Source organism: Carettochelys insculpta, chromosome 12 (genome assembly GCF_033958435.1).
Source record: "Carettochelys insculpta isolate YL-2023 chromosome 12, ASM3395843v1, whole genome shotgun sequence".
Lineage (NCBI taxonomy): Eukaryota > Metazoa > Chordata > Testudines > Carettochelyidae > Carettochelys > Carettochelys insculpta.
This window is the reverse complement of record NC_134148.1, coordinates 33633016-33658481: the sequence shown is the minus strand read 5'-3', so window position 1 is coordinate 33658481 and position 25466 is coordinate 33633016. Positions and strand designations below refer to the sequence as shown.

At 45.5% G+C, this 25466-nt stretch overlaps 1 protein-coding gene across 2 annotated transcripts in view; it reads left to right on the top strand.

Moving 5' to 3' along the window:
* FAM174B (family with sequence similarity 174 member B) overlaps nt 1–25466 on the top strand; it is a 54690-nt gene that overhangs the window by 10895 nt on the left and 18329 nt on the right. The window contains exon 3 of one of the 2 annotated variants that reach the window (XM_075006551.1): nt 8271–11531. The exons of the other annotated variant lie outside the window; for it this stretch is intronic. Within the exon in view, the coding sequence (XP_074862652.1) occupies nt 8271–8274 (4 nt within the window). The 3' untranslated portion in view covers nt 8275–11531. Of the gene's footprint in view, nt 1–8270; nt 11532–25466 lie in introns of those variants that run through there. 2 annotated transcript variants of the gene reach the window in all.

The following is a 25466-nucleotide window of genomic DNA, read 5'->3' as shown; positions in this document are numbered from 1 at the left end:
TGGGAAAAGTTCTGCTAATGATAAGGCTGTATCTGAATCCAGGCAACTCAGAATTAGGAGCCTGTCAGCAGCTTGCTCCTGTTTCCTTTCCATGCGCAAATGACTACCTGTAGACTTCTAGCCCTTGAGAAGGGGGAAGCAGGGCATTCCTTCCACGGGGCACTCAGTGGGCACTTGAGCATATGGTGCTGTATTTTGCTTTGGTAATTTTCTAAGTGACTGAAGATATCTCACGCTAAAAGAGCCCATCGGGATGGGGAGCTGGTGAAGAATGAATTGTTGGATATTTTTGAGATTTGTAAATAAAGCACACCCCCCCCCCCCAACCACTGCACCTGAATAGTCTTATCTTCTCCTGACTTCTAGGCCAGCTGTCAGAGCTCCATGCGCACACCCCCAGTGGTGCTCATCCCTGATTAATTGTTGGCTGGAGGGACATGCTGTTGCCATTCCTACCTGGCTTTCACCAGTACATTTGGGAGGGGTGTCACACAAGTTGACAGTAGAGAAGAATAAGGACCTGTGTGCTGTTAACACAGCCTGGGAGGGGCATGCATGGTCCTTCAAGTAGAACGGATTTGTGGTACTTAAAATGAGCAACGGCGGGAAAACCAGTGTCTAGATTTAAAACTCTGGTATCGTGTTTATATTGCAGTTGTGCCTGAAGACCCCAGTTGGAGGTTGTCTTGTACTAGGCATTGGGCAATAGGTACCCCCCCCAAAGATGGTTTCTCTAAGCCGAGCACTCGGGTGGACACTCAGGAGAGATTCAGGTGCTGCCCAGCTGATTACCAGCTTGCCCACTGCTGGCAGCATGGGTTTCTATTAGTGGTGCATGGTGGCAGATGCTTTAGTGCACCGAACAAAATTTATTCTGCACATCGTTGGAAATAATTAAAAGGATCATTGGTCCCTGCCCTAGAGTGCTTACGGTCTATGTGTCTGAGGGCAGACTAAAAGTGAATACAACAGACAGATGCGTAGGATAATAGTGAGTCCATGATGATTAAAGTAAAAGGCAGTGTTCAGGACTTTCTTAATATAGGTGTAGAAATTGAAAAAGCCCTCGCTGCAATGATTTAGTTGGGGATGGCCCTGCTTTCAGCAGGGGTTGGACTCAATGACCTCTTGATCTTTTCCATCCCTTTGAGTCTAAGCTTGGGTTATTTAATACTCCCATTGGAGTCTGCAAGCACTGCATTTGGAGCCACAGTTCTGTTGCAGAATTGTAACTGTAGTAGTTGAAGGCTGGAAGATGAGCTTTTTCCTTTCTTGTACCATTCAGTGGAGCCCTGGGTGGATCCAGATTTTGACCTGTGGATGTGGATATCTGTAGATAAGCCTGTGTCTGCTGAGCTGCACAGCTCTACTCCCAGGAGACGCAATGGCCAAAGGAGAGGAACATGGTGCTGGTGCTTCAGGGAGCTGGCGTCCCACCTGTTCCCAGTGGGAGGGCGGGACGTATGATTGGCAAGCAGGGCCGGGGGGCTACAAAGCGGTGCTGACTGTTGGGAATGGTCGCACCACTTTGGCTGCAGTGTCTCCTCGGAGTAGAGTCTTGTGAATCAGCAGATACTTGTAGATGGAGATGGGTATCTGCATCCCCTGGCAGAGATTTGTAACGGTGTAGAGCTTTTCCATCGGGGGTATTAGACTGACTGTAGTGTAGCTTTATAAGAGAATGAGATGAGGTTTTACATGGGGAAAATTTAGACATCAGTTACTAGCTCTGCTGTTAACTTACTGTGTCATCCTGGTCCTCTGCCTGCCTTAGTTTACCTTGCTGTAACAGGGCAGGTAGTGCGAACTGCTTGAAAAAGTGGCTTGAAAGGGGGAAGCAAAGGGCGCTTTAGAAGTGCAGGGCATTGTTTTAATAAGCAGGGTCTACTTACACCTGGGTGTAGTTCTGTCAGACCATCTTATTTGTTCTCATTTAGATCCCTTCTGAGAGGCACTGTTTTTGCATTGTTGGTGTATGCTCACTAGCGCATGGACTCTCTCATTTTGTCTTCTGCAGCACTGAGCATGCTGTCAGTGTTAGTAAATCATGTACAGGGCATTCTGCTTTGTCTCTTGACCAGTCTGGAGTGTCAGATTGTGCGGTGGGATGGCTTGAGCCTGAGGTGGGGAGTGGAATTGTCAGAGCAGAAATAGGTCAAGTGCTGACCACTTCTGTTTTTCCACCCTCCTCGATGAGTTTAGGAGAACTTCCTTTGCAGGCATTTTCAGAGGAAAGATTGGAGAGGGTTTTCCTTACACAATGAACAGGAAAGTCTCAGGAAATGGTGGGTGTGTAAATGCTTCCAGTAATAAAACATTAGGCAAGCTCATTGGAAACAACCGTTCTTGAGAGTCATAGCTGTGTCTTTTACTCTTTTTGTTCCTGTCCCCAGAGCATATTGTACTGCTGCTTTCATGGAAATGAGCGAAGTCATCTTAGCTGCCTTACAAGTACAAATAGGCATACGTGCTCGCTTGCTCACACTCTCTCTCCCCCTCCCCCGATACACACAGTAATATCACCAAGGGGAGACAGAGACCATAGATTTTGTGCCCAATTCTCTATCTGGACTTTTCTCTTTCTTTGGTCCCAAGGAAATTGTGGAACAACAAACACCAGATTCTCTGTTTTCAAAACTCTGGGCTGCTTTAGGGGTTGTGGTTCCTGATCTCCACCAGTACTGTCCTAGTTTATGGGAAGTTAATTTCAATCTCCTAGTCAAATTGAAGTGAGGAGAGGCTCTCCAGAGGCTTTTAAATGCCATAAAAAATAACCAGGTCTCTGAATTGTGTGTTGAGGTGAGCGAGCGGTTCCCAACCTTTTCCAGACAGGGACCCATTTTGACAATTCAGGAAGACTTGGTGACCCATGGCAATTCAATAATGGGGGGTGGGGAGAGACATTTTTTCAAATTCAGTTACAAAATCAATACTTCAGGAGCTGCAATGCATGTGAATACAAGACAGTCCTTAATGTCAAACGGTATCTTTGGTCACCCCTATTTTAGGAACAGCGCACCCATGATTTGTACCTATTAGAAAGTTGTTACCCCCATCTCCAGGCTTTACCCCCACCATCCCACAAACTTACCCCCCGACCCCCACGTTTAACCTTCTCAGCCCCAAATTGCCATCCCAACCCCAGGTTTAACCTCTCTCAGCCTCAACTCCAACCCTGAGTTTAACCCCATCAACCCCAGGATTTACCTGCCTCAGCCAACGAGCTCCATGCATTGCCACTGCTCCTGCACAGCCCCTAATCCTCCCCACCTGGCTGCTTCTCCCTCCCACCACCTTCTGTGCATGGCTGTGCAGTTCCAGCAGGGCAAGCTCAGTTCCCTCCCCACGCCCCCACCCCCCAGTTCTCCTGCAGGCTGACTTCCAGCACATGGACGGCTCCCTTCCTGCCACAGCTCGCTGCTCAGTGGCTCCGGAGGCTGCTGCTGCTTAAACACAAAACTGCTAACCACAGTTTTAATGGCGGGCTTTGTTTAAGCGGCGGCAGCCTCCGAAGCCACACATGGCGGCATCGTCGTCATCATCATCATCATCAGCGCTCAGAGCTCCCAGTGGCTCCTTAAAGAGCTGCAGGTTGCTGACCCCGGCCTCGGTCATTTCAGCATGTATCCCACCTTCATTAGAAAGCGGTTGGGCCGACAGCTACTGAGGGCATGTTCTCTCAGAGCTGCATGCGGAGTGGTGGCATAGCGCCCCTGCAGCGTTTCAAAGGGATCTCGAACTACCCTGCCATCCATGGACCTGCCAGGAAGGATTCCTCAACACAGGATCCATTGTCTGAAGAGAGCCGTTCCCCAGGTAACCATGCTTCATTAGCAAAGGAAGGATAAAGGGGCTGGATCTCGAAAAAGAGCTGGCTCAGAGCCCTACCTCAGTGATTCCTGTTGGAAGACATCACTGATGCAGTTACTCTTGAAGTCCCAAGCATTATGTTCAGCCTCATGTTCTGTAAGCGAACTGTGGCCTTGTGCTATCTGCAGCCTACAGTGCAGATGACGGCTGACGTTCATGCCAGGAAGAGAAAGAAATGGAGAGCTAACGCTTACTGACCTTGCACAAAGGCCCTGAAGATCGGTGCCTCGGTTCAGCTAAGCTGTGATTCAAATAATGAAGCTCTTTGAATATTTACCCCTCATTTATGGTTTTGTAATAATGCTGCTTTAGGAAGGCTTTATTTTTCTGCCTGACGCCAAACAATTTTGCAGGTGCTGAAACGCAGATGTCTGGTGACGTGGCAGCCATGTCTTCAGGTCGGCTGACTAGGGAAGGGACAAGACTGTTTCAGGTTGTTAGCTAGTGAAATCCAGAAGTAATGAGCTGCCATGAGCGGAGCTGACGACTGGCGGATAACGTCACATGACACGTGCCTTTCATGGGCGGGAAGATCCTTACTCACCTCCGCTTTTTGTCGTCTGATATTTGTAAATGTCTGGAGTGTTGATGGGAGAGTGCCTTTCAACTCAGCCATGGAAGTGCTGCTGCTTTATGCCACTAGTCTGACTGTCTTAAAGCATTTCTCTTCCGGATGAGAATCACTAGTGTAATTACTTCTTTGGGGCAAAGGGGCCTCTGCTTATGGCTGTGCAACATGTTGGTTCATGTCAGACAGAGGTGGCTAATGGGTGCGTGCTACACTGACGCTGTTAATAGTGGGGCAGTCCTACTAGTTGAATGGTCAGTGGTTTAGTTCTGTAATGCATGCATTTTGCTATGGTGAAATTTCATGCAGGAAGGAGAGACCAGGTAGCGTTCTAGCCTCATCAGGAAAATAAATGTTAGTTTTTTCCTAGCAGAAAATTGTCTGGTTTTAAGAAGTGAAAGCCACCATGATAAAACTAATGGACAAACTTAAATAACCGGGACAGGTCATGCCAGTGAAACTTGGGCCTTGGCGTTGGTGAAGTTGCATCAAAGTGCATCTTTTTAAAGATAACAATGGAAGACTAGGTTCCCACTGTCACTGGGCCCTTCTATTTTTCTCCTCCTTTTTTCTTTTTTTTAAATGATAATTTAAACCTCCCTCTCTTGTTTACCAATTTGGCACCTTCCAGCAGTCCAGGAAATGGAAACTTTCACAGGTTTCTTTGTCTTCCTCTAGGATTTGGCAGAGCTTTTTTTCTGGCGGAACGTATCCAAGTGGAGTTTCAGCACACTTTTCCATTGGAATACCAGAAAAATTTACACTGCCAGTCCCCCGGCAGCACGGGAACCGGGGCAGGAGTTGCCACCAGTCCTGTGGCCTTGTGGGGACTGGGGTATTAAGCCTAACCCTTATGACAAATTATCAGCCTTGAATTCCGGTACCTTTTTTTTTTCCCCTAGAAAAAAAGCGCAGGGATCTGGCATTTTTTGACCCCTTTGTTTACTTTTGTGCTGTCCTTGTAGCCGAGAGTACAGCGGTAAAGTGGAGATGATAGGTGGCAACACAGGAACATTGCCAGACTCTCGCTGCCCTTGTCTAGCACTGTAACTAGAGAAATGTAAATTAAAATGCCATCAAAATGAAAGTCTTTCTGGAAAGGTAATTAAAAGTGTTGGGTTATTAAGATCATTAATTGCCTTATCCAGTGGGGGAGTTTCATGTCAGCTTTCCCAGACCACTTAAAAAAATTGCTGAACAAATGCTCACTGCACTTTGTGTCCTGAAGGCTCCTAAAGCAACTCTGAGCTGGGATGTTTGGTGCATCCTTCTTTCAGTGCTCTAACAGAGCTGCTTCTAGACTAGACCGTCACAGCCACACATTACTTCTGTTGGTGAAACGTGTCCAGCTGGAACTGTCCTCACTGAAAGGTGCTGAGATACCACAATGATGGGCACCACGGAGAGAACCCAGGATAGAAGAAGGGGAGGGATGGCAGGGCACTTAGTGAGGCACGATGTAAAACCAGATGTAGAATTTTGTGGCCAGGTGACTGAGGCCCCTAAATAAATACTTAGAATTACAGGCATTTCCTGGTCATACTGGTCCTTTAAACTAGTTGATGCTCTTCAGTTTTTCAGTACAGATTCTTATTGTTCCTTTGAACAGCCGCAGTGAGAATGAGGCAGCGTGGAAACGTGGTATCTTCCCCCATTGTTACCTGGTGACCATGTTGCAGTTGCATATCTGGGGTGCGACAGTGGTGGGTGGGTCATCTTCAGCTATCAGTGTAATTAACTTCAAACGGGGTGCAGCAGTGTAAGCCCAAGGCTGCTTTACTGGGTATGTAAAGCATAAGTTTGGGATGCAGTGCAGCCTGCACCTTCGTGTCAGGGAATATGTAGGAATTAGTTCTGAAAGGGTTAGTGCCCCATGAGGAATTCTGGATTTACCACTCCTCCTAAAGGGTTACTTTCAGGTTGGTATTTAAAACAGGTGCCTCAGAATTCTAGGGCCCAGAGTCCTTGCAGTGGTTGAGAGGTGTGAGGCCTTCATGTCTGTAAATAATATAGAGTATCTTACATTACTCTCCACACAACATAGCCCTCCTAGAGCTTAAATTGCACGCAGAGCCTTCAGTGGAATGCTCCGCTGTGTACTTGTTACAGCAAGGTGTTTGGTCTCCGGAGAGCAGCTTTAACAGATTTCTGGCGAGTGGAGCTGGAGGCCTTTCTGTCTGATGCTAGGTGAATGTTGGACTTCTGTAGCTGCTTAAATGTATCCCTGCCGCCCCCCGCCCCCAGGTTGGCAGAGTAGAGAGAGATTCTGAAAAAAATGGAGGTATCATTTATCCTCATGCAAAGGGGTGAAAATCCCAGTGACTCATTCAGCCACTTACTATAAATATAACAAATTGCTTGAAGTGGTCATGCTGCTATTATGGTTTTTCTGGCCAAGTGCCGCTGTGGATAGCCTGTGGGCCAGAGGCATTTGTGAAGTCTGCATTCTTCCGTTGTGCTGTGAAAATCAGGGCTGAACACAAAGGCTCCCTGGTGGCTCCTTGGCTCAATAAGCTGCAGTAGTACTTAAAAGTTCTCCTCAACTCCTGTCTGCTTTAACAGCTCCTGCTGAGGCAACTGTATCTGTCAGGGTTTTGTCCCCACACTGGTACTCTGAGTGCAGAAATTGGGGGTCTGCAAAAACTAAAAAACCTTGTCTGTACACAGGCTTTGCTTAAAACTTCCCAGGGTCACAGATCCCCTGGACAGTATGCTGTCACCACACAGGTGAAATGAAAACTCCTTTATCCAGGAAGATACAGCTGGGATTATCTTCCTGTGGGGCACCCCAAGGTCTTAACCCTCCCTCTGGAGAGATCTTAAAGAAGTGTAATTCAGTTGCTGGCCTTCTAGCACAAGGCATACATATACATAGATTCTTCTTAGGACATGGGTATCAGATCAATTGCTTAAAAAACAGTGCTTTATTCACAAAACAAGTTAAATCATGGGGTTGCACACAGAGAAAAATATTTTCCTGGGATTGAGCTTAAAAGTTACAAGAAGGAAAATAAAATCAAAAACAACAAAAAAGAACAGAGCAGCAAACAACAAAACAAGGTAACAAGCAGACAATAGTAGCTAGTCCAACCAAATGCAAAATAATCATAACCGGATTGTACCTAACTATACATTTCCCTTTTACTTACATCTCAATGGCTGCTCTTGAGACCGTCAGGATATTTATAGAATTCATTTCAAGTTCTGGGAGAGGATCCTGGGAGACATCCTCTCTCTCTTTTTTTTTTTTTTTTTTTTTTTTTCTCTCTGTCTTCCCAGTAGAGAAAAGCCCCTTAAACTGCAAGTGTTCTCAGTTCAAAAAAGTCACTCCACTCCCATTGGCTCACCTGGGCTCAGTTACTTCAGGAAGAGATGAACCCCTTCCCTACTCATTCATGACACTATCTCTTCCCTTTTCTTACCTGTGGGTGTGTGCTAGAGGAAGGGGATGTGAGGGCTTCAAGAAGAAAATAGTCTGGGCAGCAACTAGAAGGACCCCAGATGAACTGGTTGCCCAGAAGACTGTTGCTCAAAAGCTGTGCCATTCTGGGAGAGCTGTCTTCTCTGTTTCAGACTGTGGCTGTGATTGACTTAATTCTTATTTCTGAATTAATCTTAGCTGGTTGCTCAGACTGCTTTGGCTAATTTCTTCATGCAGAAAATCAAGCCGGTGACCAAAATCACCCCAGAAATCAACCGCTGCTTGAGGGACCCAATACTGATCAGAGGAGTTGGTGTTTCTTTTGTTTTACCTCTTGTATGTAAATTCCCATAGTGGACTGAGGTCTCTTTGACCATATTAATTCTTTTCATTGGCTCTTTTCCTTGCTAGGTAAAGCTGTTCCACGGAGCCCTGGTTTCCTGTGAGAAGTCAGTCAGCTGTCAAGAGCCCTGCCAAAGCCTTAACTGTGAAGGGGAAGCTTTCATCTCTGCAGTGTTGAAAACAAAGCAAACATCACCATGTCGGTGATGTTATTTATACAGCACACAGCAGCAGGGTGTTTGGTCCTCTGCCCAGAATATCACTCTTCCACTCCTAGTTTCCAAACTCCCACAGTGAAGCAACCCAAGTTCCTCTTCATAGGTGCTGCTGTGCTGCTTGAAAAGAGGCATGGTTTGTTAAAAGTGTGAGGGGCAGATACAACATTGTGTATAAGACTTTCAGCGCTCAGTGGTCCAAATACATCTTGTAAAAGGAGTGGGGGAAGAAAAAAAAGCAATCAGACCAAGATGCCCAAAAGATTCTCTCTGAAAGCTGAATCAGATATTTTTGGTCTCTGCTAAACAGCTCTTGTGCTAAGGCTTGGAATTGTATGATCCTGGGCCTACAGAAATACTAGCCACTCTGACAACTGGTAGCTGAAACTGTTCTGAAATGGTAGTGGGTGTTTGGTTCTCTTTTATTTTGTGACTTGTAAAAAAAATTGTAATAACTTGCTACTGATCTGAACAATTGCACTAAGCCCTCCTACATACTAATTTTTTAGTGGAGCTCTGGTCAGCCTTAAACAACACAAGACCCCAGGGGAGCAGAGGAACTAGGTAAACAGCATACTACAGGACTCATGGATTAGAGGAAATACATCTCTACTTTTGTAATTCCTCACCCTTCATCGGAAGTAAAACTCCAGATTTTTTTTTGCTATGTTATGTCCTCTCCATGCTGTAACTCTCCTGCTAATTACATGCTATGGAAGATCTGACATGCAGTTGTTAAATTGCAGGAAGGGAACACTGGTTCTCTCTGCTCCCCTCTCCCTACTTTTGGAAGCATTCATGCAAAAAGTCATTTCTGCATCAAACTGGATTCTTCCCCCCAGCTGACTGACAGCTCCTATATTACGCTAAGATATATTTTCTGTCATCTGCAGTTCTTCACGCTTCAGAGGGCAGAGCTGTGGGACGTCTATTTTTAAAAGAACTAGAATGTCTGTAATCTAGGCTCATTAAGATCCATAGCCTAGGAGTTCTGTGCATAAATTTGGTGCCATCCTTCGAAAGCTTTGAGTTCAAAGTCATTAGTGTGGTTGCTCTGTTTCATGGTGTTTCTGAAAAGGAGCTACAATTTTGATGAGCTTTGCTTGATATATTGTTTCTCTTGTGTGTTCTGCCCACAGTATGTCAAATACTCTTTTGCTTTGGGTTTTTTAAGCCACCTGGAGTCTTTCCTGTCTTTTTGGTGTTCAAATTACCTCTTGATTTGGGAATATACTGAGATTTGCTTAACTTTTGCGAAATTGTGCAGTATGACTGGTGCGTTGTAACTGCTAAATAGCTTTTGCAAAGCTGCCTCTCTGTAATGACTGCTCCAAGGCTGCCCATGATCATGTGTGTTGGAATTCTTGATTTGTTATCTTGACCAAGTACTTTAGAGCACTCCCAAGGCTTGCACCCTGAAATGGTCTGGCATAGATGCTGCACTTACTCTTACCCCACTTCATTTCATCCCTTTGCAAGAAAGCTGCCATATTCTGCAATAGCAGTTTGCATTGACACAAGCAAAATTTTAGCTGTCTTCCAACTAATGTACAGTTTGGTTGTATGCCCCCGGGGCTTTGAAAATTTAGCCCCAGCATTCTAACATCCTTTCCCCTTACCACCTACTTAATCCAGTGTTTTCTTACTCCCTGCTTCCTCTTTAAACTGTAGCAGTAGTTGGAAAAGTGCCTTTGTAAAACATACACCTTCATACTCAACAGATATACTCAAGGTGTGTCTGGTTTCATATCTGCTTGCTTCCTTAGCCTGTGCGTTTTTATGTATTTTGATGCTGCTGAGCTTATGCAGCTCTGGAAGAGTGAACAGTACGCCGTTCTGCTTCATGAATCCTTGGTTACACTTTGAATTCCAACGGGGAAATTGTTACTGCTGGTGAGAACATGGTGGGCAGAACCCAGCTGCGTTTTCACATCTCGGGTGGAGTTTCCGGTATTGTCCAGTGAGCAAAACCTGACATGCTGATTGGAGCATGTTTAGCTGTGGAGCACAGCGAATGCAGAGGACCTGCCTGAAGGATTTCTCCAGTCATTTTTCAGACTCTGCACTTCAAAATTGGAGTGGTGTGGAGTGAAAATCCCATTGTGTACAAAACGATGTCATGCATTAAAAGAGGGAACCAAGGAAGCTGGAAGTCAATAAAAGGCAGTGGAGGAAAATTCTTTGGCACAATTGTGCTTTTATGTGAACTCTAATTAGTGAATGCTTCACAGCTGTCTCATGGTGGAAAATCTCACAGAGGGCCTTTGAGTTACTCAGTCATGAAGGCGATATCAGTCTACTGTTTTTATCCTTGGAGTAAATTCAAGTCACACCAAGGCGCTGTTAATGTTGTCAGCTTGGAAATAGTAGGTGGAGAAATTGATTAGGGTAGATTCAAGTGCACTGAGCTCTGGATTGCAGGAACTGGAAGAAGCCCATAGACTAGGATGCTGCACAATGGCTTGGGAACACTTTCAAGAAAGCATGCGAGGGAAATGCACCAGGTGGCTCTCAACAGGCAACATGGTGGACCTTTGGAGTTGGTAAAGCACTACAAAGATGAGCTGAGTTATCGAAGTTCTTGGATAGGGATGAGTCCTGAAGTGAAAAATGGCAATACTGTGTGGAAGATTGGGTTCAGATGGCTTGTATCTTGTTGCTGAAGGGGGAAGAGAGGAGTGGCATGGCTGTTCTGTCAGTGAACAATCATAGCACTGGGTGTGTGTGTCTGTATGAAGATCATCTGGAGCTGCAGAGGACTCATCTTGGATTTGACATAGCTTGTCTGGAATGTCCCAAACCTTTTCTGGAGCTGAGCGTGCGTTTTACTGCTGAAGACCAGATCCAGGTTCTTCAGAACTAGAGAGATGAAGAAATAAGGCCTGTCTGGGTTTACCTGGTTTGTCAGAAGGCGAGAGCTAACTCCTGCTGAAGTCACAGGGAGCCTGCCCCTGGGATTTGTCAGGTCCTACAAGCAGTGCTGATTAGGGCAGAAGCAATATGCCTGACACTTGCCTATTGCTAACAACCAGGATTGCTTCTGTAGTCCTCAAGTAAAGCTTTTGTTAAACAATGGTGTAACTTTTTTTCCCAAAAGCGCCAAGGATATAAGTATCCAACTCTCTTTGGTATTAGGGCAATTAACTCCCTTGGGCTCACTTTGTAAATCCGACCTATGCACGTAAACTGATGGTGTTGGAGAGTTGGCTGCCTAATGAAGAGAAAACAATGACAGCTTCACCAGTGTCATTCACAGTCATGTCAGAGTGCTTTCTTAATGTTAAATTGCTATTGCAAATGTGGGATGGTATTTACCTCTCTGTAAAGGTTGCTGTATATGATTTAAGTTGTTTGTGTAGCTAAATTTTTCTAAGAGTTTATTTCAGGTAAAACTTCAAGAGCACTTGATGTGACTCATATCTATAGTACAACTTTTTTTTAAAGGTGGTAATTAGATACAACTTCTTTGATTTTTGGATATCAAATTATAGGTTTCTGTTGAAAACTAGCTAGCCATTTACTCTGGCTCTACTGAAGTAATACATGTTCTGTGTGTCTTACGCTGTAGTGTTCCAGTCAAGTTGTGATTGTAACATATTTCAGTGTTTGCTGCTCTTCATGCTGCATAGTCTTAAACTCACTTTGGTAGAAAATGTTTTTAAAGGTTCATTTTTATTTTCATAGAAAATGGAGAAACATTATTGTGTAGCGTTTGTATTAAATGTACCTTCCTCACCTAGAGGGTTTTTTTTGTTTGTGTTTTTTTTTTTGTTTTTTTTTTACTGGAACTTCCCACAGTGGGGAGACCTACGCTCCTCATGACTAATTACAGCTCTTCTTTACTCAGATGATTGTAATCCTTTTTGGGCGGGGGGGGGTCCCATGCGAGAACCCACAATTCTCAGCTAATGAGAGACTGTGTCCCGCTTGTTTCTCCTCTATGGGTTTTCCATATCTGCTCTTCTGAGAGATGAATCACTTGTCTGGAAATCTATGCGTCTGTGACCCTCTCAGCAAGCCAAACCAGGGACAAGATCTGTGTCACCGAAAGGAGTAAATTGAATCTGGATGGAACTTTTTCAGTAAACTGCAGAATTGATTGTACACCCTTGTGTAACCTTTGCTAGTTTATAACACTAACTTTATTCCAAACACAAACTGACAATGACAGTAAATGAACTCACAAGCTGGAGTTTATTTGGATACAGTTACCCAAGTATATCCTCTAGATAACTACTCTTGATGTTGTAATCGGGTGGAGGTTTTGGATTTAATTAAGGTTCCTCTGAGTTGAGTTTCTGCTTCTTCAGATTCTATAGGAGGCTTCGTAAGGCCCATGTATTCCCGTGTGTATGATTGCCAGGCCGTTGATGAAAATGTTGTGTTTTTTTTTTTTTTTTTTTAGAATTTGCCCTTGTGACCACAAAGGCTTCCATTTAAAAAACAAATGGCAATGCAAGTTTGGACGTACATCTCATGGTACAAGAGGAACTGTCATCATTAAACATGTTCTTGTAAATCCAGCTCTGTTGGGAGTTCTGTTGGGGAAGGATGATGTGAGAGGCCCTTCTGGAGAGAGGTGTCACTGGTGAAGTTGAGTCAACATGAAGGGGGACTCTTGCTTCATCCCCCATTTCTGATGATTACCAGAATCTGCTGTGTAAGGCCCCTGGATCTGGTGGGTGGTGGGCCCAAAATCAATGGGGATACAAAGGCAGGATGGTGCAGTGATGGACTGAATCAGAGGAAAATGCATCAGTGCAGTCCAGCTCTGTCCTCACCGCAGCTGAGATCAACCGTCTGGGTTTGGGCAGAGAAAAGACTGAGGTTTCTTCAGCTCCTAGGCCATGGGTGTCCAACCTTTTGGCTTGCCTGGGCCGCATTGAGTGAAGAGGAATTGTCTTGGGCTGCATATAAAATATATAATATAGTTAATGTATATAAATCACATAATAATATTAAAAGTTTACAATCTTGTGGGGCTGCATTACTAGCTGTCTAGGGCCGCGGGTTGGACACGCCTGTCCTAGGCAGTAGGATGAACACCTTGCAGCCTGTGGTTTCCCTGAGGGGGATGCCAAGCAGCCACTTTCAGCGCCGTCTGTACACTCTGTGCCACAGGTTTCCCATTTGTAAAGCCAGGATCCAGCCTACTTAACTTAACCGAGTTAGGTTGTCATGAGGTGCTCACGTGTTTAGGTGCAAGTCACTCTGGCAGTGAAAAACGCCCTTGTTATGCTGGATAACAAAGCTGCGGTTCAGTGCAGCATGTAGGTTTTATCTGTGACACACTGTTCCAGCGATGCTACTGTCATGGACGTGGTAGTCTGCCTAGTCTCCCTGGGCCAGAAGCCTATTACAGTAAACGTTTTCATATCTGGCAGCCCTGGGACTGGAGGGTTGCCGGGTACGAAAATATTACAGGCAAGAGTTCCCTGGCAGTGGGGATGTAGTACAGCAGTGCTCCCCTCCCTGAAACCCTCAGAGCCCTGGTTCCCAGAGCTCTGCCTCTGCCCACACAGCCCGCTCTGCACTGAGCCGGGGCTCAGCAGCTCAGGCCCTGGCCCTTGCTGCTGTGGTGGCAGAGGGGGCTCACTCCCCATTTCCTGTCACCTGTCCTGCCGCACTCCCCTGCTGGGTTCAGCAGCCCCCGGCAGCTCAGGCCCCAGCCCATGCTGCTGTGTGGAGAGGATGGCATGAGGAAAGGGAGGGCATCCGTCCACCTCCTACCCCACTGGCAGTGGTTGCCAAGCAGCCTAGAGACTCTGCAGCCCAGGCCCAAGGAGAGATGGGGAGCGGTGGATACAGCAGCTTCTTCTCAGCTCCCTACCCATGTCCCAGTGCCACTGTTTTTGTAAGAAGGGGAAGTGGCATCAAAGGCTTGGGGCAGGAAGGGATCCCTGCGGGGTCTGTGAGCAGCACAGCTGCCCCAAAGGGAAACCTAGGTGCTGGAATAGTGCTTGGTAGCAGCGGCGTGTTATTTGAGAGTACTGGTTAATCGAAAGCCGGTTAAAAGAGTGTGTGTTTCCTTTTTTCAGGTACAGGCTTACCCTGTCTACACTTTGACGCAGGGTAAGAAGAGCCTGCCAACCAAAGAATTATTGTATATATCATCCCTTGCATGAGCCACTTCCTTGCCTCTCCCTGTTGTTTGTTTGTCTCGGACTTAACATCGTCATTTCTCACTGGATCGCAATTGCAAGTGGGCAGTTGCTGTCCAGTTGGTGTCTTCAGTTCTGGCCTGCTGCCTGCAAAGTAAATTGAAACATCCTCATTCATAATAAACCTATTAAAAGTCCATCAGGAATGAGCCACCAGCCATAACCGGTCAGCTGTTGTGCTGCTCTTTGTGAGGATTTGAAGCCCCACCAAAGTGAATGCCATCTTGTTATACTTTGCTTAAGGTATGTAACTTGTTTCTGGTGGAGAAGGGCATGAAGCCTAGAGGTTTGTGACAGAAACAGCAAAACACAGAGTTATTGTTGGACTATTTCCACACAGCTTGTAGCTTCCATGAGAGCACAGTGCAGAACTGGGAGAATCTCCCTCCAGTTTGGGGCTGCATACATAAGGAACCGTGTAAGGACAGCAGGCAGCTGGTACAATTTCTGGGTTGTCTTGAGTAGTGAATTCATTTCCAGGCAACATCCCATTAGAAAGATGGGGACAAATGGGAAGGAGTTCAGAGAAGCTCAAACAATCATGGGCCTTGAGCAGTGTTGCATGAGGCAAGATTAAGAGCTTAAAACACCTTGACAGACCAGCTCCCAAACCCGTGGCTATAGGTGGGAATGGAAGGCAGCCAAAGCACCACATACATTTGAGCTCTGTATATACCAAGGAAGGAGCAGATTGACCGGGGTGCGTAAGTAGGAGTAATGGGATAACTGTGAGAGGATATTACAAGCATGTTTGATTCCTTATTAAAAGTGAAGTTTTCTTGCGGAGCTTGTTCTGATGTTTTGTTCAGATGCTTTGAAAACGCCTTTTCATCCCCTGATGTTTAGGAGGATTTTGTGTGGCGCTGAGCGCAATGCCAAATACACCTCGGTGCTTTCCCTCTGTCTTTGTGCATGTTTGTCTGCTGTCTTGTCATCTTCAGTGCAGCTGCTGCTAAGCAGTGCCTGGAACAGGGCTTGCAATGTCGAAACTGACTAGGTGCAAAGTGACCAAAATGCTTTTTCTCTCACTTAGTGCCAGTGATCCCCGGGATTTCTTGTTACTGCGGTTGGTGTAAATTAAAACTTCAGTGGCAGTGGTTTGTGATGCCCTTCTTAAAAGGATTGACTATTGAAGAGCTGACTCATTTCTGACAGATCTTTTCAACTATGAAACTATTTCCAAGGAAAACAGTGAAAACCGTAATTGCCTGAGACTCTGGTAGTTCGGACAGATTAGTCAAGTTAAAACTATATTACAGTAAACTCTTTCATATCCACCATTCTATTATCCAGAACTTTCAAATAAGCGGCATTTTAACCAACAGTAAGTTTTAGTTAATGTTTTCCATAAGTACAGGATAATGATAGTAAATACAAATACAGTATAAGTTTACAGTGTACAATACTACTGTTGTTGATAAAATACTGTGCATACATTTTTGTTTTTCTTAATGTCTAATCTTATTTTTCTTTGGTGTTATACATTGCTAGGTGTACCTCTCTGTTATCCAGAGCATTGAATATCTGGTAACCTCGCCTGGTCCCAGGGTTGCTGGATAGGAATGTATTTACTGTAGTGACTTGGTAGGGAACAGTGGAGTGGAATGTAAAGAAAAATAGGAGTCATTATTCAGCACACGCACAGCTTCCTATAGTCACCCATGGAAAAACTGTCATGGCTTTTGGGTGTGAGAGAGACCCTATCCGGAACCATTTTGAAGAAATTCATTCCTTGGGTAAAAAAGGAAAATGTGTCAAGGGTAAGCAGTGCAAGAAGAGTTCACGGGGCCTAGTTGCAAGAGTGAGACATCATAAGGAAAACTCCCTGCTTGGAGAAAATGATGTGGATGTGGCTGGGTGTTTCAACTGATTAGAAACTTAAAGAAATTGACTTCACAATGCGTCGTTCTTCAAAACTTCCTCTGCCTTTTAATATGTGTGATTTGACAAGTAAATTCTGATGTTTGCTGTGTTGGATGCAGCTAGAAAAAAGTTTAGCTTACCTAATCCTTGTGGTGTGTTTAATTAGTTAACTGAGTTCAGAGTCTCTCATTAAAGCACACAATACAGAAAGCTGCAGTAAAAGAGACCTAGAGTTGGTGGGTGCCACTGTCATTTTCTTATTTTATATTGCACAATACATGCCCCTTATTTTGCAACGTGATGGCCACACACCATAATGGTGATGCCATAACTCTAGCTGTTTTACATCAGCATAACTCAGCATCTGCAAGGAAACCCCATCCTGTAATTTTCTAAAATACAGACGTGCCATTAAGTTCAGTGGACCTTACTCCAAAATTAAGTGCGCTCTAAGCACAGTCAATCTTAGTTTTTTTGGTAACTTGATTTAAATCAATGATATATGTATATTTTGTGATTTTAAATTGCCTTGTTTTAAGTCAATTCACCCTGGACGAGGAGAACAGAGGTGGAAAAAGTACCCAGAAAGTTACTTGAGTAAAAGTGCAGCTTGTTTGTTTTTGTGTTTTTTTTTTGTGTTTGTTTTTTTTGGGGGGGGGGCGGGGGGCGGATGTTGGTGTACCTAAGTACGAGTTACCGATGTCCCTGGGAACCTACTGGAGGAAAAAGTACACACACGTGTGCACACACGCGTCACATCTGGATTGTACTCAAGTATCCAGAAGTAAAAGCAGTTGCACTTTTACTCAAGTAACTTTTTGGGTATCTTTTCTACCTCCAGTGGAGTGTCTTAGAACTTCAGTCACAGGTTAGAGAAGATACTAGATGACCTACTATTGGAGTTCCATTTCCGCTTACAGTGGTCCACCTTTCAAACTGTTTTGGTCTTCCTTCTACATAGGTCAGTGGTAGAAGCCATAGAATTAGACTATCTCAGACTTTTCTTGATTTGTATTGTCTGTCTCTCCTTTTAAATGTGTAACTTAAATTTATATTATGGCAAAGTCTTAGAGTTATTGTTCATCAACTACCTTTCATGCCGAAGCACTTTGTCATTCATAGGGCTTTATTTTAAGGGGCCATTGTGACTGTCTAGATTCCTGCACCAAGCTCAGGCATTTACGCTGAAATAATGGATGGCAGTACTGCCATTTTATAGATGGCACAGAGATGACAGAGTCTGGCCTAAGGTCATAAGAAGTCCATGACTGAGGTAGGAATTGAAATGTTTTCTCTTGCTTCCGAGTCTTAAGCCTGGACCATGTGGCATCTTTGAATGAAAACTTGCATGTAAAGGGCAGACATCTCTCTGGGAGGAGAAAGAAAGGGCCTACGTTTGCTTGTGTATTTAACATCACAGAAATAATCACTGTGCTGATGATCAGTGGAAAATGCTTCATCTATCTTTTTGGTTGTCATGCCCACAGCCTTTGCCACTGAATTTGTGGGCTACTTCTGCTTCCAGGGATAAATAATATTTTACAGTATGTGGCGTTTTGTCCAGTAGGCTGCTGCCCCGACAGATGCATGTAGTTGAAGAAAAGCTTTAAACCTCCCCCCCACAAACCCTGAACATTTCTTACCCTTTGCCCTGGGTTTGTAAAGGTTTAGATCAGGTTGACATTTGACATCTTCCTGCTTAATTTTTGCTCTCTTGTATCTGCAAGAGTCTATTACAACAGTGCTTTTAAGGCAGTGTCATGAATGATTGGTCTTTTTCTTGACTGTTTTATGTACTGTTGAAGAGACGGATCATAAAGCATCTGAATGCTTCCCATGTACATTAGAATGGCAAAGCATGTGTGTAGGGGATTTAATGAAATTTTCTACTATTGTCCCTTCTGTGGTCGCACAGCCCAAGCAGGATCTTCTGTATGAAGGACTAAATCCTGTGGGTTATGTTGGAAAAGCTTAGCCAAGGAGGAGGGCCATGCCATTCAGCATGTTCTGAAGATGGTCATTCTTCCTTGGCCCTGTGTCCCTCGGCACTGCAGAAGAGGCTGTCTTGTGCAGTCAGTTAGTTTGTGATGGAATTTTTATCAGCAGCGCTCGAGCTGTCTTCCCTCCATTTCTTCCAGTTGTTAGGGGATCACCCATGCATGAGCAAGGCTGCTGCAAAGGGGGTCTAAGGACCCTTTCTTCAATAGTGGAGTGCCAAAAGTTTGTCATAAGACCCTACAAAACCATTGATAGAGTGGTCTCGTTAGAAAAGCATTAGTTGCTACCAGAGCTTTGTGGGAATTCCTGGGCTCCATAAACCTCCGGGAGCTGCTCATCAACCAAGTCCTTCACTCCAGCAGGAGCTGAATGCCTAGGTGTGAATTAGAGGACATGATGTTCAGTCCATGATACTGATGAACTGTCCAGATGCTCAGGCTCTGATTCTGTCCTAAATGCTGGATCAAGATATCCTATATTTCAGATATCCTGCTACTGGATATGGAGGCCTGGTGGGTTCAGACTGTGTATCCCAGCATGCACTGCTCTCTCATGACCCAAGCTGTAAAATAGCATACTCTCTCTGGTTACTCCAGCCTGGTTTGCACAGTTATGTGCCATGTCCGTTTCCTGTATGCATTGTGGCTCCTTTTTGGTGGTCAAACTGAAAAAATCCTGAAAAGCCCAAATCATCCACTTCAAACCAAGACTAATTTTTGGTGTTTTTTCTCACCATGATTTGGGGGGGGAAAAAAAAAAGCAACAAAAATTGTTTAGCTCAAATATAAATTCCTATCATTCTGAAAATGTCAAAACATTGACATTTACTTCATTTTCCTTTTTATTTTTTCAACAAACTATTTGCAGAATTCACTAATAGTTTGGTGTCCTAACAAAAATTCACTTCATGGTAACCTTACTGTTTCCTGAAGAAATGTCACAGATGTCCATGAGGGTTGCACTTTGGACAATGATGCACCACTTAAAATAATTAATTCTACTTGAATTCTCGATTACAGCCTACTCTCCTGCCATTGAAAGCCAAACGTATTGTTGTAGGATTAGCACTCCCAAAGCCTGCTGGGCTTAAGTAAAATAATTAGTAGCACTCAAAGTACTTAAGGAATTGGCACGGTTGGTACGAAACAGCTGCTATTTACCAACCTGTTGGAAGTTGACGCTGTTGTCCTTCCATGGATATGTAATATTTTCCAATCCCATATAATTCTTGCGGCCTGGTGTTTGCTTTTTGTTTAAAGAAACAAACGGTTTGGTTTTAACATACTCGCTATCAGAAGTAAATCATCCAGCATTTGTTATTTGGTGGACTATAAAGACAATGGGAATTCTTAATTCTTTTTTATATGTGCAAATGCTGACGGGCACACTTGAATGCACCACAGCCAAGAATTTGTGGAATTGACTAATAGTCTGTGCTGCATATCTATTAACTCTTATGTGTGTATGGGGTGTCCAGGGAGGGGTAGCACCTCTGGTATAAGGGACTTGTTGTGTCTCTTTGGGGGCAGTTCATGTACCTTTGGTCCCCATCTGGCACTCAGCTCTCAAGTGTGGCTCCAAGAAGCTGTAGCATGTGCAGTGGCTGCACCCTGATAAACCGCTTCGACAGGTGGGCTAAACCAGGTGAGGGTAGCTGACAGGTCTGAAAACTTCGGTGTGATAGGGACTTGTTTGTCCCAGCATGTGAAGTTGGCTCTGGTGGACTGGACAGATGAGATCAACGGTGAGATCCAGCGACCAGGAAGGCAGCTCTGCAATGCTCTGTGGAGAGCAAAGGGCATGAGAAAGCACCCAAGATGGCATGGCCATCCACTGCAGCCTAGGAAGTGTCCAGCTGTGATGACTTTTCATACCACTAGAACCAGACTTCTGAGGCCAAGAGAGTGGAGCTGCCCCCGTGCAACAGCTTTTCTGCTTTAAACATTCTCCCACCCAGGTTCTTTGCATATTCTCATCTCAAATCAGTCTACTTTTATTAGTCTACTTTCTCCTTCGACATCTTCTGTTTAGGGGTGACTTAATAGCACCCTTCAACTTCCTGAAGGGGAGGTCTAAAGAGGAGAGCGAGAAACTGTTCTCAGTGGTGTCAGATGGCAGAACAAGGAGTGATCCTCTGAAGTTGAAGAGAGAGAGGTGTAGGTTACGTATTAGGAAAAACTACGTCACCAGGAGGGTGGTGAAGCACTGAAATGCGTTGCCTAGAAATGTGGTGGATTCTCCATCCCTCAAGGTCTTTAAATCACAGCTTGACAAGGTCCTGGCTGGGATGACTTAGTGGGGGTTGATCCTGCTTGAACTAGGGGGCTGGACTAGATGGCCTCCTGAGGTCCCTTCCAGCCCTAGGATTCTATGTTACTTCCAAGTCCTGTGGCGATGAAGGAGGGGCAAAGCAACAGCTGGAGGTGAACACTGGGAGTCGTGGCTCCAAACCTGCACATAGGTGGCCTGTGGAATTTGGTCACTCGACTCTGACCCCAGGACAACAGAAGAGTTTGGCAACATCCCAGGCACCTGAGGTCAATACTGCACGGCAGGATAGAGTCACGAACCTGGAAGTCCTTGATAGAGCAGGAACCACAAGCATTGAAGCCATGATTCTGAAAGCCCAGCTTTGCTGGACAGGGCACGTCGTATGAATGGAGGAGTCAAGAGTCCCTAAGCAACTCCTCTGTGGTGAACTCTCCCAGGGCAAAAGGAATCGAGGTAGGCCTCACGAGGTATAAAGATTGCGTGAAGGCCAACATTGCTCATGCTGGATTAAAACCAAAGCAGCTAGACCAGCATGCAGAAGACCGAACAGGCTGGTGTGCTCTCCTACGACACGTGTATGACAGCTTCAAAGAGTGGCAATGCATATGTCTGACTGATGCTAGTGAGAGGAGGAAAGCAACAGCAGCAGTTGCGCCGACAGAGCCAGGACAATTCCCTTACCCCCACTGTGAATGCCCATTCAAAGCTTGGACTCCTTAGCCACATGCGAGTCCGTAGCCGATGAGCCTGTGCAAGCTCAAGACATCATCGTCAGACAGGACAGACTACCAGGGAAGGATCAGTGGGGCATTGCGGGATAAGTTTATAATCCTGCCACTGGACACCAGCCTTTCAGAATGAAACATTGATTTTGCACAGTCTGAAACTAGAGCTGTGTGACAAAGGAATGAGTGAAAATAACTCGGTGTGAAAGCAAACGGTGGGGAAGGGCTTCTTGTAAGGCTGTATATGATTTAAAAATACAGGTGCAGTCAATGCAGAGGCGAGCAAACTTTTTATGTTCGGACCTGCTTTTCGTCCCTGTGATTAGTGCCCCCCTTCATCTAATTCAAACCAGTGGAAATTTCGGTTATGTTCATATTTAAAAAAAAAAAAACAAAAAACCTTTCAGCATGTGGAAGAAAACAAGTCTGTAGAATGTAAAAGCTTTATTAATGGATATACAAATGTGAATATACAGACGTAATGAGAACACATTTCAACATTTTTAATGAGCTGAGACCCAGCAACTGATTGTGTTGCATCCCCCCTATGAAATTTCACACCCCCAGGGGGTCTGCCCCCCCGCTTTGCATACTCCTGATGGATAGAACTCAGCATCCCAGGAGACCTATGCTGGGAACTGTGTGGGGGGGGGGGGGGGGTCGGGGGGGGGGGTGGAGGTGGAGCGTAATATGTTCTCGCCATGTGGTTCTTTGCCCCCCTCTAGTGGCCAGGCCAGGTATTTGCACTAGAGCATTTAAACTTGAGGCACCAAACCTTTGGCTACCGTGCTCTGCTGGGCACTCATCCAGCATAGAGATTTTGGTTTAGTTTGAATGGAAGGAAGCAAGCAGCAGCTGCCATTGTCTAATTTGCAAGGGAGACCTGTGGGGTGTCTGTTCCTAGCATGCAGTGCTGCGTTTTGATACAAGCCATCTTCACTAGGGTCAAGATGCAACACTGCGTAAGGGGAATAATCTTACTGTGTTTGTACTGCTGGTCGGTGCTGTACAATAAGCTTCCTCCACATAAGATCAGTTCAGATTTGGCCACTGTATGTATGGAAAGCTGCACAGCACATTAAACTGGCTGCTCCCATTGCAGTGGTTTTCTTGCTAGTTTGATCAGGTCTTTGTGTCTGTACTTGTTTACGCCCCATCACCCTACGGGTATCTATGCCTGAAAATAAATAGACTTGCAGCTCTCACTCAGCTATTTTGCACCTAAAACACTGTGGGCACTTCAAATCTACAGTCACTAAGTGGGTGAGCCATATTGTCTGTATTCCTCTTGAGATTGCCTCTGCTTGACTTGATGCCAGGAACAGGCAAAATACAGTCCACGGGCTGGATTTGTACCGGCAAATGGCTGGATCCAGCCTGCCACCGTCCCATGGCCCAGCAGGAGCCTCAGGTGGGCTCCCTGCCTGCCGTACGTATCTCAATGGGAGCTGCCTTGGCCATGTTTGTGGCCTCCTGCCACCAAAAGGGCTGATAGTGCCAAGAGCCCATGTGCCCGTACAGCCAGCCAGCAGGACACAACATGCGGGGCATAGCAAGCAGAGAGCCTGCCCAACAGTCCCGATGGGTTGCTGGTTGGGAGCCACTTAAGGTAAGTGTCTCCAGCCAGAGACTGCACCATATCCTGCCCCCTCCCCAACTCCTTGCCCCAGGTCACACACCAAGCCCTCTCCTCTCCTGTCCCAGACTGTCACCCCCTCCTACGCCTTCCTCCAGGTCAGAATCCTCTCCTGCACCCATACACACTCCCATACTTTGCATCCTCTTCTGCACCAGGTCACAACCCCCTCATTCACCTGAACTCCTACTCCAGACTCCCTTCTGCATCCAATCTCAGGGCCAATCAGAGGATGGGCCAGGCAGCCCATTTGACCTTGGCCTCCAGCTCAAAGAGGGCCTTGAACTCAGACACTTATTCATTTTTTGGCATTTGATAATTTTGCAACTTGTTTTTATGCACGCCCCTCGATAATTAGTGCACAGAAAAAGGCTAGAACAGCATTTGTTAAATAAAAATATTCAAATTATATCTTACTCGTTCTTTTGGTGTCTTACTTTGTTTTCAGGTGCTGCCATTTCTTATTTTTATTCAGCCTAGGGGACTTCAAAGGCAGAAGTGGCCCAGACCTCTGACAGGGCCTGGCCAAACTCTATCCAAGACCCCACACCACCTCCATTGATATCATTGAGGAGTGCAGCCCTTGACCACTTACCCGTGTTTTGTTGTGTCATAGCCTTATTTTTATCACACTTCACTGTTCTGTGGGACTTGCTTCTCAAGATCTCTTACAAGTGGTGGTGCTTCAGTTGAATCAGTTTCGGCTTCGTTTTTCCGCTTGATTTTTTTTTTCCCTGTTGCACAAATGAGCCCATGATCCATTGTAATACAAACAAAAGCAAACCGGTGACTGTGGTTGGTGCTTACAATCAAAAGTTCACATTGCATTGTAGCAAACTGACATATAGAGGGCAACAACTTGTTATACAAGCCTTAGCAGGAACCTGTCAACGTGCATGGTGCCATCTGAGGACTGGATAGGTCTGGACCGGAATCAGCTTTGCTGGTTGTGGTTTGCTGTAGGCAAAGAGTGCCTAGTGAGTCCCTCCCTCCAAGCTTCTCAGGCTGTTCCCCACCACACCCTGAATATATTGCATGCACCCCCCCCACTTGGAAAACATTTGATGTAGAAGATATGTCACCTGTTGGCTAAACTCCCTGCTGACTAGTTATCAGTCTGCTCATCGGAAGGCATGCTATTTCAATGGGCACTTGGGTTGAGCAAACATAGATGTTTGTACAGCAGTTTGAATCCGTGCAGTCTGAGTGGGTCTGAAAGGCAGTGGATCCTAGCTGCGACTGGTTAGAATAAGTCTGCTTCCTGCTGGAATGTTTGCCAGAAACAGTCAGTCTGGCTGAGGTGCTGCTGAGTGAGCAGATGGGATGTTAGATTTAACATTAGATTAATTTCTGGTCAAATGACTCCTTAAGATGCACAGCGCGTTCTACAGTCTTACTGTGCAAATTGCTTTTTCCCCTTTGCCAAAGTGGCAATAAAAACCAGTGGGCTAGATCCTGCTTTGCTAAGCTGGTGTAAATGTGGAGTTACTCCATTTATTTCAGAGACTATTGAGAACCTGTTGTATATTTTCCAGGCTTGAATAAAACACATTCTAGTCTTTTTTGTTCATCTGTACCAAAAAGACTAGAAACACACACCACACCGGCAACTGTGGGAAGGACCTGCCAGTGATCAGGAACTAACCCAGAGCTCAGTTCCCATCTCTGCCACAAATTCCCTGAGGGACCTTGGGTAAGTCAGTTAGCCTCTCTATTAGCCATGTGTAAACTGGGGCTAGCACTTGCCTGCTACCTAGGGATATTGTGAAGGTGGTTTCACTGAAGATGCTCAGGATAGTAATGGGAGTTATGTCAGAACCGTAGATGCTGAGAGTTTATACAGCTTGCTCCAGCTGACTTTGCGAAACAAAACCTCACAAGTAGGCATCCGGAAACACTTCCTGACTGTCAAGGAGGTTAAGCACTCAAATTGCCTAGGGAGGTTGTGGAATCTCCATTATTGGAGATCTTTGAGGGCAGGTTAGATAAACATCTGCCAGGGATGCTCTATTCGAGAGTCTTTTCAGACTCCTGGAGAATCTGGAGAGGCGTTAAGAACTTGGGCTCGCCTCTTGAGTGTTTTGCTTTGCTTGGGTTCCAGGCTGCATATCTGAACCATTCTGAAGAACGAAAGCTATCTCCAGAGTCAGGTGGGCCTGGAGAAACGTGAAGCAGTGGAGGGTAGACTGAAGGGAGCAGGTGGCTTCATGGACGGGAGGAAGAGGAAGCAGAGTGGCACAGCAAGCACTGTCTACATTTCACATTATTCAGGGATGCCAGCCTATCCACTTCTGCTCCAGAGTGGAGGGAAATCCTGAAGTCCAATGGAAAACTCCCAAGGACTTCGGTGCAACCAGAACATCGCCCCTGGAGTCCCAGATCCTAGAACTTCGGCA